The following is a 21,668-nucleotide window of genomic DNA, read 5'->3' on the forward strand; positions in this document are numbered from 1 at the left end:
GTGGAAACTCATCATGAAGGACCAGGAGAAAAACCACACTAACTTTCAGTACTGGCTATGCAGCTAAATTCTCCCAGGAATGAATGACCTGGTTGGAGAGAAAATGCAGAGTGAGTAAAAAGAAAAGGAGGACTTGTGGCATCTTAGAGACTAACAAATTTATTTGAGCATAAGCTTTCGTGAGCTACAGCTTCCGATGAAGTGAGCTGTAGCTCACGAAAGCTTATGCTCAAATAAATTTGTTAGTCACTAAGGTGCCACAAGTACTCCTTTTCTTTTTGCGAATACAGACTAACACGGCTGCTACTCTAAAACCTGTCAGAGTAAGTAAGTAGTGTTAGAGAGTACGCTGATTTCTTTATTCTAATACAGTTCTTTGTTAATATTAGAAGGAATCATTTGTTTCTGTGATCTTTTCGCCATTGACACGACATGACAACCCAGCACCTGATTACCTTTCCTTTTTGAACAGCCTGCCAAGTGTATACGTTTGTGCTACTGTACCTGAGCCAGATACGACAGAAGCAGCAAGCCATGTCCACTACTGTCTCTTTCCCTTACTCATCAGTAGCCAGCTGCACAGATGGCATTGGCCTTTTGAACATAATAACAATAAGTAATATTTAGTTGTGTTATAATAGAAATTGTGATTCTCTTTACTAGCTCTGCTACACTGGACTTCAGTGTAGTGCTAACAAAGTCGCTGCCAAATTCTCTGTGTAGTATATTTCTTGGCTAGACTCTTGTATAATTTTCTCAGTTCAGAAGCTACAGACTCACAAGACTGCACCTGGAAAAGGAGTACTTGTGGCACCTTAGAGACTAACAAATTTATTTGAGCATAAGCTTTCGTGAGCTACAGCTCACTTCATCAGATGCATCTGCACCTGAATTTCATCCAGTCCTCAACTCTGCCGAGTCATTCATCCAGGTTATTATTTTTCACAGTCACCATGGCAATTTTATTTTCAAAAGAAAACAAAAGTTCCTGAAGACAACCTGTTCTACTGTACAGTTGTCCCCGGGGGAGCCACTGTAATAGCAACCTATCCCAAGCCTAACACAGTAATAGAAAACAATGCAAGAAACTATCTTTTATGACCAGAGATCATCCACAGTGCATTTGCCTCAGCTGTTCACAACAGCACCCACTCCATACAGTATTTTTCCAAATGGTTTTTATGTTCTGTTTAATGTATTAATTACAACATACTGTGCAGCAACCCAAAATGTCCTAAGTTGTCGGTCACAGACATCATCTGTGAGTTCTGTATCTATCCATATCAAATGGTTAATGAAGGTCTCTATATTAAGATGTCTCCCACCTTTGTTATATCTTCACTGTAATGTGCATTGCTGAATCTCTCATGTACTTCTTTCTTCAGTGTTGTCAGTTATCTGAAAGGCAGATCAGAGAAGGCAAAATTTACTGACATAAAGTATACCAATATATTTAGACTACTATAGTTATGGTTAAGTTTAAGATTTTGTCAGAGTTATTTTTAGTAAAAGTCACAGACAGGTCACAGGAAATAAATAAAAATTCATGGAAACCTGTGACCTGTCTGTGACTTTTACTAAAAATAACCCTGACAAAATGGAGAGGGGGGTCGAGCAACCACTGCTGCTGCGGCTCCGGGGTTCGCCAGGTGCCCATGGTGCTTTGGAGATCCAGGGTCCTCCCACTGCCCACAGTGGCTGAGAGCACCAGGATCTCCCCACTGCCTACAGTGGCTCAGAGCTCCGGGGTCCTCTCACCGCCCACAGCAACTGGGAGCTGCAGGGGCCTCTCACTGTGGCTCAGAGCTCCAGAGCCAGAGGTTGGGAGCTGTGGGTGGCCCGGCCACCTATGGTGGTTGAGAGCTCCAGGGTCCCCCTGGCTTGGCAGCCCCACTGCCCTGGGTCTGAAGCGGAAAATGTAATGGAGGTCTCTGCAGTTCAGATTCTGTGACTCCCATGACCTCCATGACATAATCGTAGCCTTAGTTATGGTTATTCTGAAATAAGAGTGTCTACAAGAAGAATTATACTCGTATATATATATATATATATATATACATACACAGGTATAAATATCCTGGTATACCAGGATACCAGTATAATTATGCTGTTAGATTTCTGCATGTAAATATGCCCTTAGTCTTTGAACCTGTGCCAGCTCCCATTGAAGTCAATAGGATTTTTGCCAATGACTTCCTTCGATGGGTTGTTTGTAGTGTTGTTGTCGCAGTCTTGGTCCCAGAATATTAGAGAGATAAGATGGGTGAGTAATATTTGGACCAACTTCAAGTTGTGAAAGAGACAAGCTTTAGAGCTACACAAAGCTTCTCTCTTTCACCAACAGCAGTTGGGCCAATAAGATATTACCTCACCCACTTTATCTCTTCCTTTAGTTGGGGCAGTATTAGGAGCTATATACGTCCACTTTTCCACCTTCACTTTGAAAAAACACTATCACTAGATATCATTAACAGCCCTTTCAACTCACTTGCATTTAGTGGACTCCCAAATAGAAAATGTCACCCTCCCACTCAAACAATATCTATGATCATAAGACCTAATTCTATCTGCAGGAATCTCAAATAGGCATCCTATTTAGAATTCCTCAGGGAGGATAATAAATTGCTGACATAACCCTCTGGATCATCTTTGAAAGGAGGGTTGTTAGCATTACCTATTACCAAAAGGAATTTTGCAGCAGCATGTACACCTTAAAATAAAAAAAAGCTACCAAGACAAAACACGTCATTGTGTATCACATGTGACAGATGTTAGTTATATTGCTTAATGCATTAGTGGAAAGTGTTCAGGTACTTCTGTGATGAGAACAAAATAAAAACTAGAGTAGAATAGAATAACCAGCACAAACCTTGTAAATATCATGATGTTAGAAGTTCAGTTAGTGGAGCTGTGTGTTTTTTAAAAGGACACCTTTTGGTAATATAACAAACAAAATTAAAAACAACAAAAACAAATAAGACCAAAACCGAGAAACAAAAATCAATTAACCAAAACAAATAATAAAAATAATAATCCTACCACAAACAGATTTTTTTTACCCTCAAAAGAGAAGAGCCAGAGATGTCCATTAGGGACTTTGCTATTGTTATTGTTTTTAAGTGGAAGGTTCCAGATCCTGCAGTGATGGGCAGCAGTATAAAACCCTGAGCCAGGCACTCAGGCAGGAAGATTTTAAAGAGGAGGTGAACACCCACAGCTGCTATTCACTTTATCTGGAACTGTGGGAGCTCAGCACATCTGACAATGAGCCCCAAAGTAAACACCTGGGGCCAGGGGGAGAAATCCCAGCACCCCAAGCAGGCACGTGGCCTTGTGAAAAAGACCCACTGGCTCAGCACAGCCAGTTGCTAGCTTTACCCAGCATGCACCAGTGGCTGTATGGCCTGAAGTGTGGAGTACCCACAATGCCAAACGCAGCGCTGCTGTGGGCAGTCACTGGCTCTGTGCACAGGCCGGACCTCCGTCCTCAGCTGGCTGCCTCCCAGCAGGGTGACACCAAATGTGGGGGCTTGTCAGTCCTGCCTAACAGAGTCCCAAGCCCCAGGAGCAGCGCCAGGTCCCAGTAGGGTGACCAGGTAGCAGGTGTGAAAAATCAAGACAGGGATGGGGGTAATGGGCAGATACATAAGACAAAGCCCCAAATTTTGGTTCTGTCCCTATAAAATCAAGACATCTGGACGCCGTAGGTCCGAGAGAGCATATGTCAGGAAACCCAGGCCACCCGCTGCGGCTGGAGGTCACCTATGAGGGGGGCCGTGAGGTGTGGGTGGGTGGGAGGGAGGGAGGCAGGCGGGCGGGTGGGTGTGTAGTCTGGGGTTGGGAGGGAGGCAGCGTAGGCCAGCTTGAGGGGGTGGGAGGGAAGCGGGGGTGCGACTGGCTGAGCGGGTGCAGGAGTGGAGCAGTCCGGTGGGAGTGAGGCGGGGCGGGGCTGGCGGCGGGAACGCGGGAGTGAGGCGGAGTGGACCAATCCGGGGCGGGGGCGGGGGCGGGGCTGGGGACGGGGGAGGCTGCTCTCCAAGGCCGCGGCTGAAGCCGGGGGTCACGTGACACCGCCTGCTGCGCGCCCTGGTCATATGCCGGGGGCGGGGCGCCGCTCGTGTCGGTTTCGTTCTGTGCTCGTCTGCCGTAGCGCCGGCCCGGAGGCTGCCGCACCGCACCGCACCGCACCGCACCCGGGTCCTGCACGATGTCTGCCGCGGGGCGGGGGCTGGCGCTGGCCGCGCTGCTGGTGCTGAGCCGCGACTGGGGCTGCGCGCAGGCGGCCGGGAAGCCCAGCGTGGTGCTGATCCTCACCGATGACCAGGATGTCTGCCTCGGCGGCATGGTAACCCGCTCTCCCTACCGCCCGCGACGTGGTGCGCCCTGCGGGCCCGGCCCCGCTCCTGGAGGGCTTGTGCCCCCGTAGGGGGCTCTGCTCCCTGCCCAGGAGTGCTCCTGCCCGCGGCTGTGTCACGGGTGGGCCTCGGGGGGCCGCCCGCCCGGGCACAGGCAGCCCCGTGCTCGGGCCTGCTGGGCGCGACAGCGTTTGCTCCTGGCCTGACTCGGCTGGGGGTGAGGGGCGGGGGCTCGGTGGGGCAGACGCCCCCCTTGCAGTTACCTAGCTGGAGGGCAGGGAGGGTCTCTGCTGCACCCAGGGCTGCTCATCGCCGCCTTGGCAGCGGGGCCCTTACATCTTAGGGGAGGGAAAAGCGCTTTGAGCTCAGGCCGTTTTGCAGGGGGGTATCTGGCTGCATAACAGGTGTTCGGAGGCTGTCGTGCAACTTCCCTCTGCTGTGTGTCTGGGCTGGGGGCAGGATGGAGCCTCTCACGCAAGGAAAACGTGTGCGCTGGCTGACCGGGGGCTTGGCGTTAGTGCAGCGTCCCTGACAGAACGGGTGGTATTTGGCTTGTGCCCTGCTTTATTAGCTGGGCTGAGTGTCAGCCCTCCTCTAGAAAGTCCAGAGAGTCAGCTAGGGTGGTGTGTAAATGGAAACGTCTGCAGGTGTCTTTCTGTGCCCCTGCTTCATTGTGTTATTGCAAGCGTGACTTAGGTATGATTCACTCAGCTCTAACATGGGGGTTTAATTTGTAGGGCAAATACTGAGACACTATTATCAGAAAGGCAACATACTGCATTTTGGGGAGTAAATCCTGCACTGTTCCCAAGAACATGAGGTAAAAAGAATACATAATATGCCTTTTGGCAAGAGAACTAGTGCATTCAGAACTTCCCACTTAGTTATCTATATTAAAGAGAGAGAGAATGACCAAATTCTTGCTCACAGTGCTTTAGATTAAACACTCTTAAAAAATCCCTGTCTTCTCATATTTTATCCTTCCTGTTTTTTGCTCTTCATACTAGTTGGGCAATGAAGAAAATCATTTCCCTCTCCATAGTCCACCAAGACTGACAGTGTTCTGTAAGCCTAGCCGTGGCATGAGACGCGCATGGATTCATTAGTTTTAACTTTCTCTCGTATATGTGTTCACTTTTCCTCACAACCTGAAGTAACAGGTCTTCATCAATCCAAAATGTTTTACGATTTGCAGTTGACTGTCTTAAACTGACCAGCATCAACACATGCATGGTTTGCTATGTGCATAGTGTTTATCATGCCAGGATCACTTAATTAACTTATCTGTATATAGTTCTTCACTTGGGATGTTGAGTGCTTCAGGATGTCCACTGAAGGAATCGACATTAAAACAGAAATAGGTCCTGTGACTTGGCAAATTCCATAAATTAAACAATGAATGTTATTTACTTAGAGCACCTTTCTTTCAAAGATCCCAAAAGGCTCATTTTATTGTAGTCTTTAAATTCTACTTTCCCAGGGTGAGTACTTGTTTTTGATTGAGTAAAATATTAGGGATTTCATTCCAGCGAGGGTGGAAAAGTAAATCTTATGGCTGGGCTACTTAATTTTAATGACCATTCTGAAAGATCGTTTCACTAACTATATATGAGGAATCAATTCACACTATGAGATTGTAGCAGTCTGGCTCCAGGATGAAAAGGAGCATTTAAAAAACAAACAAACATCATTTTCTGGCTAGAAAATGATATCTAATTGATCCATTTGAATGAAGAAACGTTAGGTAGAATGTAATGTAAAAGGTGAATTCTGTCAAAATTTGCAAAAAAATAAACTAAGAATTTTGATAATCAATTTAACCTTGCATTTTAGATGTAGCGTTTGAAGTTTCACTGCAAAGAAATGGAGGCATTGGTTTGGTCTAGCCTATGCCTAAATGCTGTGGTGATTGGTACTCTATAAATACCTCCCATGAAATCAACTTAAGGTTGCCACTTTAGATAGCACACTAACATCTCAGTATCCAGATATTTTTAGCTGATTGTACTAATTACTAGCTCTGTTACAGATACCACTAAAGAAGACGAGTGCCCTTATTGCAGAGATGGGGATAAGCTTCTCAAATGCAGTAAGTGGTGACATTGACTTCTGTAACCTTCAGTGGCATGTATTTATTTCAGCTATTTTAATTTAAATATCTATGGTTGTAATGGTATAACAAACTTAATCTGTGACTTGGCTCTGAAGTAGGTTTAGTTTCAATTTTTTAAATATGGCAAATACAAGGGGGCAGATTAATTCCTGTGGTAAATTGTGACTTGGACCCAAGATCACTTTGTGCCTGGGACGGAACATTTCAGAACACTTAATTTGATGAATATTTTTAGGAAATGAAAGTTTTGGCTAGAAATTAATAAGGAAATCTTTCAAAGATTTGGCTTTGTACAGGTTTGAAAATTGACTAATGGTTCCCCATTCTTGTTTACTGGAATTGTTACAATAAGTAGTATTTAAATAACTGTTCATTCTCAAATAACTGGTGCTTCCTGCTTGTGTGTATAACATGCATTTTCTAAATTGCAAACTCTAAAGAAAATATAAAACCAATCCCATATGCAACCTCTAATTGATAAAAAAAATATTTGGGTTGTAGTTTTCTACATGCCTAAATAAATGGGAGTAATCTGATCTGTGATGTGAGTGACTCATCAGCATATTTTTAATGTCTCTTGCTATTGGCTAAAAACTAGATTTTCCTCTCTTCTTCCCCCCCCCCCCGATTGAATTTACAATTTGTATTTTTTCATTCTATGTTCTAGTATGTCCCCAGTGCATTGTGCTGTCCCAGTAGAGCTAGCATCTTAACAGGAAAGTACCCACATAATCATCATGTTGTCAATAACACTCTGGAGGGAAATTGCAGCAGCAAATCATGGCAGAAGATACAGGAACCATATACCTTCCCAGCTCTCCTCAAGTCTATGTGTGGCTATCAAACATTCTTTGCTGGGAAGTATTTGAATGAGGTATATATCTTACTCATATTTGCTGTGACACAGGTGAATTGCCTGTACTGAAAGTAACTTTGTGAAATAAAGTCTTAATCCTTATTTTTGTAGATAAAATAAACCCCCATAATATTTAAAATCCTACTGTTTAGATGAAAAGGTCATTCTCAGAATTGTTAAAGGAATAGAGGAAATAAGACATGCAGTGTAACTTTTCTCAACTTAGTTTGGTCAAAGTATCAGCATCCATTTAACAGGTTGTCTTGAGAGAGTCAGTAGGTTAATCCTTTACTTCAGGAGTACTAGAATTTGAGGATTATATTTGGGGAAGGGATGTGGGACAGCTGGACTTTTGTGGTTAGTGCACATGCTAGGTTTTCCCCCACCATATGCACCTCATGGTCAGTGTGTGTTCATCTGATTAGAACTGGGCCTTTGCATTTCTGGCTGGTGTGGGGGAAAAAAACAACCCCCCCAAAACATCTGAGACTGTGCTGGGTCACTTTTTTTTTTTTTTTTTCTTTTTTTTCAGTATGGAGCAGAAGATGCAGGGGGAATAGGCCACGTTCCTCCTGGATGGAGTTTTTGGTATGCTTTGGTATGTGACAGCTCCTATTAAAATACCTAGTTGTAGGTATTTTACAAAAGTAAATCTAGCTTAATTGTGGCGAATATAAGAACTGGTCTGCTTTTTGCATGCTTGTTAACAAAAAGAGGAAATTCCCTCCCTTCGTATTGTGTTGCATTTTCTCAGCTTTGTATGGAGGTTGTTGATGTTAATGAGGAGTTATTTCGAATGAAGAGAAGTATCTGAAAACCTGATTTCAACAAAGAAAAACTTGCAGTTATTATAGTGTAGAATCACTTCGGTTTTACAAAAGGCAAAGCTTGTAGGCCTTTTACAGAGCACATATTACAAATACTTAAATAGGACAAATTGTTTGATAAAATCATGCTTGACAAATACTTTCTGACAACTTAGTTTATTTAAAGTGGTCAATGAAATAGTAGATTTTTGTCTTTTTTTTATACAAGTGATGTCTTTTTCTTCTCTCATAGGAAAAAAATTCAAAGTACTATAATTATACTCTTTCAATAAATGGAAAAGCACGAAGGCATGGTGAGAACTACAGTGCAGATTACCTGACAGATGTACTGGTAAGAACATCACAACAGCTGCATTACTGTTCTGTTTGTGACGAAACAAGACTTTATGCTGGGCTCTGTTACTGAATGGATATTGCCTAATGTTGGTGTTGTCATTACTTCACACATAACCAGTGAAGCAAGATTCCAGCTCTCTTTAAAGAGGGCAAACTTGTATATGCAAATATGAGAAAATGAAATTGTTAGATAGCTGTTAGCCAAGGGCTAGATTTGGAGGTGAACACTGACTTCAGTGGTAGTTCAGGGTGCTTGACCAAAATGTTGCTGATTGGTAGGTCACAGACTTCCATTTAGAACAAGTACTTCAGGCTACGAACTTGTGAAATGGCAATTTGGCTTAAGACCTAAGAGGATGTGCTTCACTTCAGCAAACTGTTGTTGTAACTGAGTTTTAACCTAGCACTCATTTGTTTTTAGATGTTACAGTATATCTAGATACGTGATTTCAAGAGACATTTATTAACATAGGAACTTAAGAATGGCCATCCTGGGTGAAATCAATGGTCCATCTGGCTCAGCATCCTGTCTTCAGACAGTGGCCAATTCCAGATACCCTGTTCTGTTCATTCCCTTTGAAGCAACGATCAATCTCCTGTCTTATAGTCCCAGCATCTGGCAGTCAGAGGTTTTGGGGCACCCAGAGCATGGAGTTGCATCCCTGACCATCTTGGCTAATAGCCATTGATGAACCTGTTCTCCATGAACTTATCTAATGCTTTTTTTTGCCCATTATACTTTTGGCCTTCACAACATCCCCTGACAACAAGTTCCACAGGTTGACTGTGCATTGTGTGAAGAAGTACTTTCTTTTTTGTTTTAAACCTTCTGCCTATTAATTTGATGGGTGACCTCTGGTTCTTGTGTTGTATGAAGGGGTAAACAATACTTCCTTATTCATTTTCTCCATACCATTTGATACCTCTATCATATCCCCCTTTAGTGATTTATTTTCCAAGTATAACAGTCCGAGACTTTTTAATCTCTCCTCATAGGGAAGCTGTCCAATACCTTCAATCATTTTTGCTGCCCTTCTCTGTACCTTCTCCGTTTCTTAGATATCTTTTTTTGAGATGGGGTGAGCAGAACCTCACAGAGTATTCAAAGTGTGGGTGTACCATGAATGTATATAGGGGCATTTATGATATTTACTATCTAATTATCTAACCCTTTCCTAATGGATCCCAACATTGTTAGCTTTTGGACTGCTGCTGCTGCACTGAGCAGATATTGTGGTTAGTTCTCTGAAAATGACTCCAAGATCTTTCTTGAGTGGTAACATCTAATTTAGACTGCATTGTTTTGTATGTGTAGCTGGGATTATGTTTTCCAATGTGTTACTTCTCGTTTATTAACACTGAATTCTATCTCCAATTTTGTTGCCAGTTTTGTGAAATCGCTTTGTAACTTTGCAATCCGATCTGGACTTTACTATCTTGAGTAATTTTGTGTCATCTGCAATCTTTGATACCTCACTGTTTACCCCTTTTTCCAGATCATTTATGAATATGTTGAATAGCACTGGTCCCAGTACAGATCTGTAAGAGAGACTATTTACTTCTCTCCATTCTGAAAACTGACTACTTAATCCTACCCTATTTCCTTTCTTTTAACCAGTTACTGATCCTTCAGAGGACCTTCTCTTATCCCATGACTGCTTGGTTTGCTTAAGAGCCTTTGGTGAGAGACCTAGTCAAAGGCTTTCTGAAAGGCTATTTCACTGATTTACCCGTGTCCACATGCTTGTTGACCCCCTCAAAGAATTCTAAGAGATTGGTAAGGCATGATTTCCCTTTACAAAAGCTGTGTTGACTCTTCCCCCAACAAATTGTGTTCATATGTGTCTGATAATTCTGTTCCTTTTCATGGTTTCAACCATTTGCTTGGTACTGAAATTAAGCTTTCCAGCCTGAAATTGCCATGATTGCCTCTGGAGCCTTTTTTAAAAATTGGCATCCCATTGGCTATCCTCTAGTCATTTAGTACAGAGGTTGATTTAAATGATAAAAAAAAGTTACGTACCACAATTAGTAGTTCTGCAATTCCATATTTGAGTTCCTTCAGAATACCATCTGGTCCTGGTGACTTATTATGGTTTAATGTATCAATTTGATCCAAAGCCATCTGGGACATTTCCTCAGATTTGTCACCTAAAAAGAATGACTCAATTGTGGGAATCTCCCTTATATCCTCTACAGTGAAGACAGATGCAAATAATTCATTTAGCTTTTCTGTAATAGCCTTGTCTTCTTTGAGTGCTCCTTTAGCACTTTGATCATCCAGTGGCCCCACTGACTGTTTGGCAGGCTTCCTGCTTTTGATGTACAGTAGAACCTCAGAATTACAGACGCATCAGGAATGGAGGTTGTCCGTAACTCTGAAATGTTTGTAGCTCTGAACAAAGCGCAGTTCAGGCTCCAGATCCAGCAGTTGACACTCCAAGAGAGGATTCAGCAGCAGCTGAGCAACCTAGTCAGCCCCCGCATGAGTTTGCAAGATTGTCCCCCTCTGGGGAGGGGTGGAGAGGTGTGTGTGTGTGTGTGTGTGTGTGTGTGTGTGTGTGTGTGTGTGTGTGTGTGTGTGTGTGTGTGAGAGCAAGCTAATAGTGTGCCACCCTCCCAGCTGTGAGAGTGGGAGTAAAAACAATGCATCCCCCTCCTGGCCGGGGAGGGGGAGGTAAAAACCATGTCCCCCGATGGGGGGGTGGGGGGAGGGTGAAAGCTGCACATACCTGAGCATTGCTCCTGCTCTGCTGTCTCCAGCTCCCTTGCCCTGGCAGCTCCAGCATCTTGCTGTAAATGGCTGTCTGGGGGGTGGAAGTGGGGGTGGGGGCAGCTGCCCAGATGTGCCTACCATTAAGATGCAGTACAGGCACAGTACAGTACTTGCTCTTTTTTATTCATCTCTGCTGACGCCTGACCGGTTACTTCTGGTTTCACATGGTATCTGGTGGACCAGTCAGTCTGTAACTCTGATATTCGTGTCTTTGAGGTTCTGCTATACTTAGAAAAAACATTTTGCTGTTAGTTTGTCTTTTTTGATAGTTTTCTCCTCACGTTTTTTGGCATACCAGATTATACATGACTTGCCAGAGTTTATGCTCCTTTCTATTTTCATCATTGGGATTTGACTTCCAGTTTTTTAAAGGATGCCTTTTTGCATCTAGCTACTTTTTATTCTGTTTAGCCATGGTGACATTTTGGTTCTTGTACTATTTTTTTTTTTTTTTAAATTTGGGGTATACATTTAATTTGAGCCTCTGTTATGATATTTTTAAAAACTTTCCATGCAGACATTCTACTCTTGTCACTGTTTGTTTTAATTTCCATTTACCTAGCTTCCTCATTTTGTAGTTCCCCTTTCTGAAGTTAAATGCTACTATGGTGGGCTTCTTTGCTATTTCTCCTCTTTCCCTCCTCCCCCCCCCCCACTGCCACCTGGATATTAAATTTAATTATATTATGGACACCTATTACTGAGCAGTTCTGTTATTTTCATCTCTTTGACCAGACCCTGTGTTCCACTTAGGGCTAAATCAAGAATTGCCTCTCCCCTTGTGGGTTCCAGGACTAGCTGCTCCAAGAAGCAGTCATTAATGGTGTCTAGAAACTTTCCCTGCATCTCATCCTGGGGAGTGACATGCCCATATTGACTGGATACAGTTGAAATCATCCATTATTATTGAGTTTTCTATGTTTATAGCCTCTCCAGTGTCTCTGTCATTGTGAAATGCTCAATCACCATTCTGGACAGTAGTATATTCCTCCTACTATACTCTTATTATTCAAGCATGGAATTTGTATCCATGGAGATTCTGAGATACAGTTTGATTCATTTAAGTTTTTTATTATATTTGACTCTGTGCTTTCTTTCACATGTAGTGCCACTCCCCCACCAGCATAACCTACTTTCATTCCTATATATTTCATACCGTGGTATTCCTGTGTCCCATTGATGAATTGTCATCATTCCACGAAGTTTCTGTGATGCCTATTAAATCATAGCATCACTAACTATCTATGCGAAGAGAACCCTCCTGCCCCGCTATACATTCTCAGGACAGTTCTCTGTCGATACGGTTATAAAATGCTTAGTTGTCTGCCTTCATGTGATGTAACTGAATGGGACTTTTTCATTTGACTGATGCTTCAGTTCCTACCTGTACTGCATTCACCAAGGTGATAGGCAATTTAGAAATACCAAAGAGACTAAAAGTGTACAGAGTATTTTACAAAGATATCGACAGAGAACTGTCCCTGAGAATGTATAGCAGTCGAGGAGGGTTCTCTCACACAGGTAGTGACGCTATGTGATTTAATGTTAAATATTTCAAATTAACCTCGTCTATATTAGTGATTCTGAAAAAGGTTTGTGTTGTTGCCTGCTGGCTTGTTGCTTTTGGTCATTAAACAGTGGGGACTCTGGACTGACAAAAGACAGCACTCGATTACACATACTTCAGAGGATGTATTGACATGTCCTGAACTGTGTGGAAGATGACAATTTAATGTGATCACGTATAGCACTAGACTACCAAACACCAGTCTTCTGTCAATAGCTGCAGTATTTCCCTCTTTGATGGGAGTTGGTCTCTCATTGGTCCTGTAGGCCATTAATCTTATTCTAACTTACTTAGAGGTCAGTAAGGCTCTATTTGTGGGGATATAGATTTATTACCAGTGAGCTACAAAATCCATAATTGATTTTAATAGCGTCTCACAAATGGGAAATAAACAATCTATTTATGTAGAGTTCTTAGAGTCCATTGCTTCAGAGGCAGAATAGAGAGCTGGATGACTAATCAGGCAGAAAAGGAAAAAATGAGACTAGAAAAGGGAAGAACTGAGATACAAGTGGCAACTGTGTATGTACGAAGATTAGTTCTAATGATTGGCAAAGGGAAGGCTACAGTAATGGGCTGAAAGGAATAGCAAGTGAGACTTGCTGTCATGTGTAGGCTAAGGTGAACAATAAGTATTCAAGATAAGACTTGAAAATGAGTGGCTTGGTGAGAGAGATCACATGGAGCAGCACAAGTGAATGAAGCTTAAAGCTATACCATGTTGGTGCCTCTTCCCTAATCACCTCTTACCCAAAAAAAAAAAAAGTGGATCATCATCAAACTAGCTAGCCCAAGGTTGGAGGATGGATGTAACAAATAAGTTGGCAGCAGTAGAGCAGGGAATGAAACATTGACCAGCAGAGCGACTGCCTTCTAAGGAGAACAAATTGCCAAATTCCCATCTAACATTTAGGGTCTGGATCCTATGTCCCCTGAAACGTAGAAAGATTTAGGAAGGGCATGAAATGGAATTGTACTTGACAGTATGACTAAAACTGTCTGTGAAGACAGGATTTGAAAGGGAGCTCTGTCAACATAAGGACTGAGTGAGATGAGAGATCCGAGTCATTCTTTACATCAAGCTTTCCAGCTCTGAATGATGTGAAGGTCTGAGGCATAGTGGCAATTAGAGGTGTGAGGGACAAAAGACATCTTGTGTTGAAATAGGATTTATAAATAACTCGGAACATTTGGGATTGATTTACCACAAGTTCTTCTTCAAACAGTTGTAAAAGCTCAATCAACGAGATTGTAAAATAGTTTACAAGTGTGTTTTGTATTCATACACTTCTAGTCTTAACTATTTTGGACAGTTCACAGCTTAACATTAGGGTTTGTTATCACTAGTGTTGGAGAGTTTTTAAACAACTAATTTTGTGTGTGCAGGCTAACATGTCCTTGGATTTCTTGGAATATAAATCTAACTTTGAACCCTTCTTCATGATGATCTCCACTCCAGCACCACACTCTCCCTGGATACCTGCCCCTCAATATAAAAAGAGCTTCCAGAATGTCAGTGCACCAAGAAACGGCAATTTTAACATTCATGGAAAGGTAAGAGGATTTGCAAGAATCCAAACAGATTACTACATTAATTGGTGGAAATAATTAGACAGTGGGGTCTGACTTACATGTGTAACACTATGAAGTTTAAATGATATGAAGAATGGGTTAATGTTGTTCTGCTGCTCATCTGATTCCAGCATCAAATTTTTAAAGGATTGTGATCTAATCTTTCAACTCTTCTGTGAAACATCCAATGTGGAAATCTGATATTAAGATCACAATCATTTAAAAAACTTGATTTTTCTAACCCTGTTAGTGATAGGAGACTGGCTATCCTGACCTTAAATAATAAACACCTGTCGCTACACACTTATATTTTAAGATTCAAGAACTTAATGTTTCTTCAGTAGAATAGAAATTATGATTGTTACTAAGTTTATTGAAGTTTTACCTTCAGCTTCCAAACCATTAAGAACTTTATTCTTCCAGAATGACTTGCACTCATGTGCATAAGCTCTAATGATGTGCTTCCATAACTTGCCAAGTTGTTCAGCTAGAGTGCTATCTTAAATAGGTTTCACACAGAATGAAGAGGGAAATGCTTTAAGTTGCTCTGTCAAGTGCCCAATGGAGATTTGTGTTGATGAGCATTACTGTCTCTACGAAAGAGACTCAAATCACTCCTTTTTTAATGGAAAACATTACCAGTCATCAATTTTACCAAACTAATTAGAAGACCTCTTGGTTAAGTCAGAATCATAGGTCCCACTGCCACCAAATGCTGTTGACATCATTTTATCGTCTCTTCAGTAGACATGGTGGCACCATCCAAGTGTAAGCATATGAAGTTAATGTAAGTGAGAAGCAGTTGTCTTGGTAGAGTCAAATTTAAACCAGTGGTAAGGGAAAAGCACTCGAAGGAAGTAACTGAGCAATGACGTGATCTTGACTATTTGCCTTTCAGTTATCAAGGTAGTTTGCAGTCTTGGGTCAGACTCACTGAATTAGTATCTGTTTTATAAAACACATGGATAATGAGTGGGACAGGATACTTTCACTTTAGCTAAAAGATTGTAGCCATTCTTATCTGAAAAGCGAGCCACAGTAATTCACATGGTCCGCTCCATACTAGACGTTTGCAGTTTGTTCTACCTCTGGCTAGTAGGACATGTTGTTGTGTTCTTGAGGCTTTTTTGGGCCAAGATATACATTCAACTGTGATTTGGTTCAAAATCCTGGTCCAAACCTTGAAGACCCTTTGTGGGCTATATGGAATCTCAAACTTCCTCACTGTTTACTAGAAGGGGTTAGAATGACTCCAAGCTTAGTGTTCAGAGCATGATGTACAACCCAGTTTTTTTTTTGCAAGTCCTTTGATAATGATGGGGGTGTGACTAGAAACAGGGAAGATAGCCATTGTTATTTAGCATAAGCTACTAAACCAGGCAGTATGAAGCAGAACCACCTTTTTTTCCATAAAAGAATCCTTAGTTGTATCTGGGGTTTAGGTACTGCAGTGGTTGGGTGCTTTAAAAATAGCAAGCTAGAAGTGGTTATTTAGTCAGCAACCAGCTAAAAAATACAATGCTGATTGGCTAACAGTGTGGGAGTTGCCCTTTAATGTGGAACAAAGGCAAAAACCTCTGCACTTGACTGCATAGCAGTCCAATGCACAAGGACAACCACAGGGATTTGCTTAATACTTGATGCCTACAGCACTTATTCAGTCTATAGATATTGAGGATTCTGCAACAGAGGAGGGAGGAAATGTTAGGCCTTTTCTATACGTATAGTGCTGTGGTGGCACAGCTATATCGGTACAGCTGAGCCGCAGCAACATGCAGAAGACACTATGCCGACGGGAGAGAGCTCTCCTGTCGGCATAAAAACCCCACTTCTGTGAGTGGCATAAGCTATGCTAGCGGGAGAAGTTCTCCCGCTGACCTAGTGCTGTGCACATGAGCGCTTATGTCAGTGTAACTTCTGTTGCTCAGGGGGTGGAATACTCACACCCCTGAGTGACATAAGTTTTGCCAACATAGGCTGTAGTGTAGACATATCCCTAGTCCCAGCTAGAGACTGAAATGAAACAGCTGCATATGGTTCTCAACAGTCAAATGTTTATTGACACAACTGTAATAGACAAGATTATTCCTTTAATTTGCAACAGGATGTTGTAATGAGACCTTGTGGACCCGCCCCCACTCCCTCACCTTCACTGTTGGTTAATCTAAGATCAGTTAAATTCAGTAATCTTGTAATGAGGCCTAAATTCATAAATAGGTTGGAAGGGTAAGACTAGGAAGAGCAGAGTACTGCAGGAGAAGAGGAAGACTTTCAGCTCCTCAATAAATCTTTAGTTCTCTTGGTCAAGTCTGTAATTGCAGGCTGGATATTTGGTCTTAATTATCCTAAATCAGCTTTCATGCTTAAGCAAACCTCAAGCATTTAGGTGTTTAATTAAATAACAGAAACAGAACAGTTTCCCAAAAGGCACATGGGTGCTGCATGTAATTGAATTCTGTTACAAATTGGATTCATTAGCTCTGCCCCCACGCTCCAACACCAAACCCTCCCCAGCCTGTGCAAAAACAGAGAAATGGGGAATCTAAATGTTCATAATTACATGACTCATAGGAAGGATTTAGGAGTTCTAATAGTCTCAGCCTCAGTTCTAACAGACTGAGTCTAGGGGAAGAAATTGCAACGGTGAAGTTCTACCACTGAGAAGATCCCACTCAAGCCAAATCCAGGCTGGTGTTTGGGATAACAAGTAATCAACTCTGTTGATCTTGGTTGCTTTACACCTTAAAACTGAAAGTGAAAATTTACATAACTTGTATACACTTGATTTTTGTCCCTTTCTTTCACTTTTCATTAGTATTTGTTTCAGAGAGCAAGCTTTTCGGGGCTAAATTTGTGTGTGTGGCAACTAGCACAGTTCTGACTGGAGTTTCTGGCTGCTTGAATGTGTGGCTTGCCTGTCCTAGTTAGGTGCATGATTGCTGCCTCAGTTTCTCTCCTCTGAAAATGGTCAGGCTGGGAGGATGATTTGACCTTTTGGTCAAAGCAGGAGGCCTCCTTCTAGGGTTAAAAGTCCAAATGAAAAGCTATAAAATCCTTTTACTCTCTGGCAGGGCCCTGATAGTTTCCTGCGCTAAGTGCCTGTGCTCACCTCTCCTTGTACCAGGGTCTGACTGCTGCTCCTGTTGCAGGGGCTCGGTAGTCTTTTTTTTTTTTTCTTCAGTGCACGGGGTCTCTAGGTAGTGTCAAAAGGCCTTAGCAGTAATCTGTTCTAAGACCAAAAATACTCTGCTCCACTGTCCTAATGCTGTTTCTTATGATGTTAATCTCTTAGGCCTCTTCTAGCAGTTCTCTGATACACCCCTGCAGGACTCCTTCCTGGTTCCTTGTCAGGTAGAGAATCATCACCAGTCTCAGTCTAGAGAATCTTCCCCAGCAACTGCTATCCTTCCCAGCTCTCTCCAGGCAGAGTTCCTTTCACAGTCCTCTTTCTTAAGCCACTAAAGTGATTCCCAAGCACTTCCAGTTCCCTGTGGGTATGTCTACACTGCATCTGATAGTGAGCCTGGGGAGGGTTTTGGCTTGAGAGCCCAAGCTCCATCCTAAGCCACAATGTCTGCACAGCTATTCTTCGCATGCTACTGCAAGCCCTGCTACCAGAGGGCAGTGGGCTCAAGCTGGGAGGCTCACTTCCAGATGCCATGTGAACATACCCTATGGGGTCCCTCTCAAACTGAGCAGAAACTTACACAGTCCTGCTGTCATAATTCTCAAGATACATGATCTAAGAGGAAAATTGAGTCTAACTCCCACCTGTACTTGAACTCAATGAGGGGCGGGGGAGAGACAACAGAAAATGTAGAAATGGCAGAGGTGCTTAATGACTACTTTTTGTTTTGGTTTTCACCTTTGTTTCCAGTTCTGCATGCCACATTTCAGGAAAGATGTGGATAAATTGGAGAAAGTCCAGAGAAGAGCAACAAAAATGAATAAAGGTCTAGAAAATGTGACCTATGAGGGAAGATTGAAAAAATTGGGTTTGTTTAGTCTGGAGTAGAGAAGACTGAGAGGGGACATAAGTTTTAAAGTACATAAAAGGTTGTTATGGAAGAGGATGAAAAATTGTTGCTCTTAACCTCTGAGGTTAGGACAAAGAAGCAATGCGCTTAATTTGTAGCAAGGACAGTTTAGGTTGGACATTAGGAAAAACTTCCTACCAGTCAGAGTGGTTAAGCACTGGAATAAATTGCCTAGGGAGGCTGTGGAATCTTCATCATTGGGGATTTTTAAGAGCAGGTTGGACAAACACCTGTCAGAGATGGTCTAGATCGGGGTGGGCAAATTATGGCCCGCGGACTGGATCCGGCCCACAGGATTGCAACCCCCATGGCGCTGCGGGGCTAAGGCAGGATCCCTGCCTGCCCTGGCCCTGCACCACTCCTGGAAGCAGCTGGCACCATGTCCCTGTGGCCCCTGGGGGAGCAAGGGACAGAGGGCTCTGCATGCTGCCTTCACCTGCAGCCATTGCCCCCCGCAGCTCCCATTAGCTGGGAACAGGGAACCATGGCCAATGGGAGCTTCGGGGGAGGTACCCGCGGGCAATGGCAGCGCACAGAGCCCTCTGCCCCCACCTTTCCCCAGGGACTGCAGGGACATGGTGCCAGCCACTTCTCGGCGTGGTACGGGACCAGGGCAGGCAGGAGCCTGTCTTAGCCTCTCTGTGTGCCACTGCCACCCCGGAGCCATTCAAGGTTAGTGGTGCCGGGCCAGATCCCGCACCCCATCCCCCTGCCCTGAGCCCCTTGCCACACCATGCGCCCCTCCTACACCCCAACCCTCTGCCTTGAGCCCCCTCCTGCACTCTGTACCCCAACTCCCTGCCCTAGCCCTACATTCATGGCCCTGCATGCAGTTTCCCCACCCAGATGTGGCCCTCGGGCCAGAAAGTTTGCCCATCCCTGGTCTAGATAATACGTAGTCCTGTCTTGAGTGCAGGGGACTGGTCTAGATGACCTCTGGAGGTCCCTTGCAGTTCTATAGTTCTATTATTAAAGTGACCGGTTACTCTGCTATTCTAATGTAAATACTTTATTGTCATGCAAATACTTCACTCAAACTATTACTGTTACAATTAACAATTCAGTGAAGGTTTAGCACTTAACAAAAAAAAGCTCATTTTGTTTCTGTACTAATCTCAATGTGTTCTCTTTTAGGACAAGCATTGGCTAATCAGGCAAGCAAAGACTCCAATGACTAATTCTTCAATACAGTTTCTAGATGATGCTTTTAGAAAAAGGTAGGAACTGCTACTTGAGGCCATTTAATAGGTTTCCTGGCAAGACTAATAGCCCCAGAGGCTATTCTGAGGAAAACAAAAATGAACAAATTTAAAATGTATAACAGGTCTAATCATAAGAGTTAAATTACCTGCAGTAGTTCTCTGGATGCTGCCTGTAGAGTCATGCCCCCATCCTTTTTTTGGTGGTCAGACTCATAAGTAGTCTGCTAAACATACAAATCTCTTGTATCTAACTACTACTGTCATTCAATATATAGAGATCTAGGAATTCTAGCTCTTTACTGTTTGTTTGAACTTTAGTGCATGAGACAGTAAAATGCATTCACATTCTCAAAATGAGTAGACTAATATGATCTGATCTGTTTTGGTTTTTTTTTAAAGGCACTGTGGGAATTCATTCTCTCAATGACTTTCATATCAAATGTACTTAGTTAACAAGTTAGAAAGTATCTTAACGTCTAGCTCCCCCAGCCAGCTAACCTTGGATCTGAGTCTGTTCTCTCCTCTTTGTATATTACTGTCAATAAAGGTTCTGATTTTGCACTTGAACAGTCCCATTGAATGCAGTAAGTTTTTAGACAAGTGTAAATAATTGAAACTTAGGAACCAAGCTCTTTTTAGCTGTACTGGCTCTGTAGTGCTAAGTAAAAAATGAACAATTAGAAGAACTTTCTACTAAAGGTGATGGTGGAAGAGTGTATCTTACTCGGCAGAACTGCCCCCTGGGTATACTATGCATATATCTACTCTGCAGAGTTAGCTCCAGGTGTCCTTTCGGTATTGTTCCCATACCTACACATCTCTCACACACATTTCATGGTGCTTTCAACTGGGGCTACCTGGCATAGCTGAGACTATGAATTAGATCCCGGGTTCTGCTTTCACTTCGGCTGGTAACTGGTACAATTTGCAGGTATGATGAAGGCTAAATGCTGATAGTCCTCCAGTGCCTTCCCACAGTTCCCCCCCTGTCTCGGAAGAATTCTGAGTTCTTCTACAATTCACTGGCAAAGAATCAGAGTACAACCTTACTTTAAACTCGCTGGTAATTAACACAGCAATTTACCTGTTTTCAGAGCTGATCTGTCTAGTGGTTAACCTTATAGGATTCTTGGGCAGTCCCTCTCTATAGAGGGAGATGTGATATTTTAGGGCACTTTTCAGTTATTACTTGTGATCCATTATAGATGGCAACAGCAGCTAAGAAATGCACAATATGAAGGCATAGCTAACTACTGTGTGTAAGTTTAAGTAAGCTTTTTAGTCTCCTCTTTATTCTTGGTCTTTGCTGTAAGGTTAACTTCTAATGAAAAAGGTTACAAAACTTTAAATAGTAGAACTCTATTTTGGAAATGTTGACAAGATAAAGCTTGCTATCTTGGAGAAGGAAAACTCTGGGCTGGTTTTCAGGTCATTGCTTTATAAAGCATGCTGGTAAAATTATGCAGTTAAATATTAAATCAAACACTGAGTGCATGCTGGGAGACCTCAGAACCCAATAATAAAATCTGACTGTTTAACCAGTAATGAATCTAAGCACTTTGTGGAGATTCACAACTCCTGTAACCAAATATCACTTTTCTATCATGAGGTATGCTTGCTGAGAAGATGGCTAGTAGTGTCAGAATAATGGATCCAGTAAAGAAGTGGATAGACCTTGCTACTCTCTTTTGTGCAGAAAAGAACACTTGTTATAGAAACCATTTAAAATATGATATACTTTTTAAAAACACTTTAGTTCTGCTTTTATAAAATGGTGACCTTGCAGGAGAACACTCTGACGCTAACATGCTGGTTTGCATTACTTCAGAAATGGTCTGTGGCTACTTCTAGATAAGATTAAATGCAATCTGCTTTTTGACCTTTCAGGCACTACAGAGTAAAACCAACAAAAGCAGAATAAGACAAAACAGAAGATCTGTGTCTCTTTTAGAATGGCTGCAGCTCAAACTACAAAATGGAGCTCGCTATATATTTGGTTTGTTTCCAGAGAGTGTGGTGATAGGTGT

General features: G+C 42.5%; 1 protein-coding gene and 1 long non-coding RNA gene across 5 annotated transcripts in view; one reads left to right on the forward strand and one right to left on the reverse strand.

Annotated features, from left to right (window-relative positions):
- Positions 1–1,220: 1,220 nt before the first annotated feature.
- On the reverse strand, positions 1,221–3,367 carry LOC119850040. The gene is made up of 3 exons (XR_005290674.1): positions 3,060–3,367; positions 2,870–2,931; positions 1,221–1,398 (listed from the first exon to the last, which is right to left on the reverse strand). It is a non-coding gene; the product is annotated as an uncharacterized LOC119850040 (long non-coding RNA).
- Positions 3,368–3,996: 629 nt separating this feature from the next.
- Positions 3,997–21,668, forward strand: part of GNS (glucosamine (N-acetyl)-6-sulfatase) — a 30,323-nt gene continuing 12,651 nt past the window's right edge. For 2 of the 4 annotated variants that reach the window (XR_006274802.1, XM_038374469.2), the window contains exons 1-7: positions 3,997–4,345; positions 6,385–6,444; positions 7,136–7,342; positions 7,857–7,922; positions 8,384–8,482; positions 14,217–14,384; positions 19,574–19,656. Coding sequence is in view for 3 of the 4 variants with exons in the window: in XM_038374469.2 (XP_038230397.1) it covers positions 4,208–4,345; positions 6,385–6,444; positions 7,136–7,342; positions 7,857–7,922; positions 8,384–8,482; positions 14,217–14,384; positions 19,574–19,656 (821 nt within the window). In the remaining variant the exon portion in view is untranslated. Of the gene's footprint in view, positions 4,346–5,607; positions 5,837–6,384; positions 6,445–7,135; positions 7,343–7,856; positions 7,923–8,383; positions 8,483–14,216; positions 14,385–19,573; positions 19,657–21,668 lie in introns of those variants that run through there. The other 2 variants (XM_043493953.1, XM_043493945.1) reach the window with 2 other exon arrangements.

This window comes from Dermochelys coriacea, chromosome 1 (assembly GCF_009764565.3).
Source record: "Dermochelys coriacea isolate rDerCor1 chromosome 1, rDerCor1.pri.v4, whole genome shotgun sequence".
Lineage (NCBI taxonomy): Eukaryota > Metazoa > Chordata > Testudines > Dermochelyidae > Dermochelys > Dermochelys coriacea.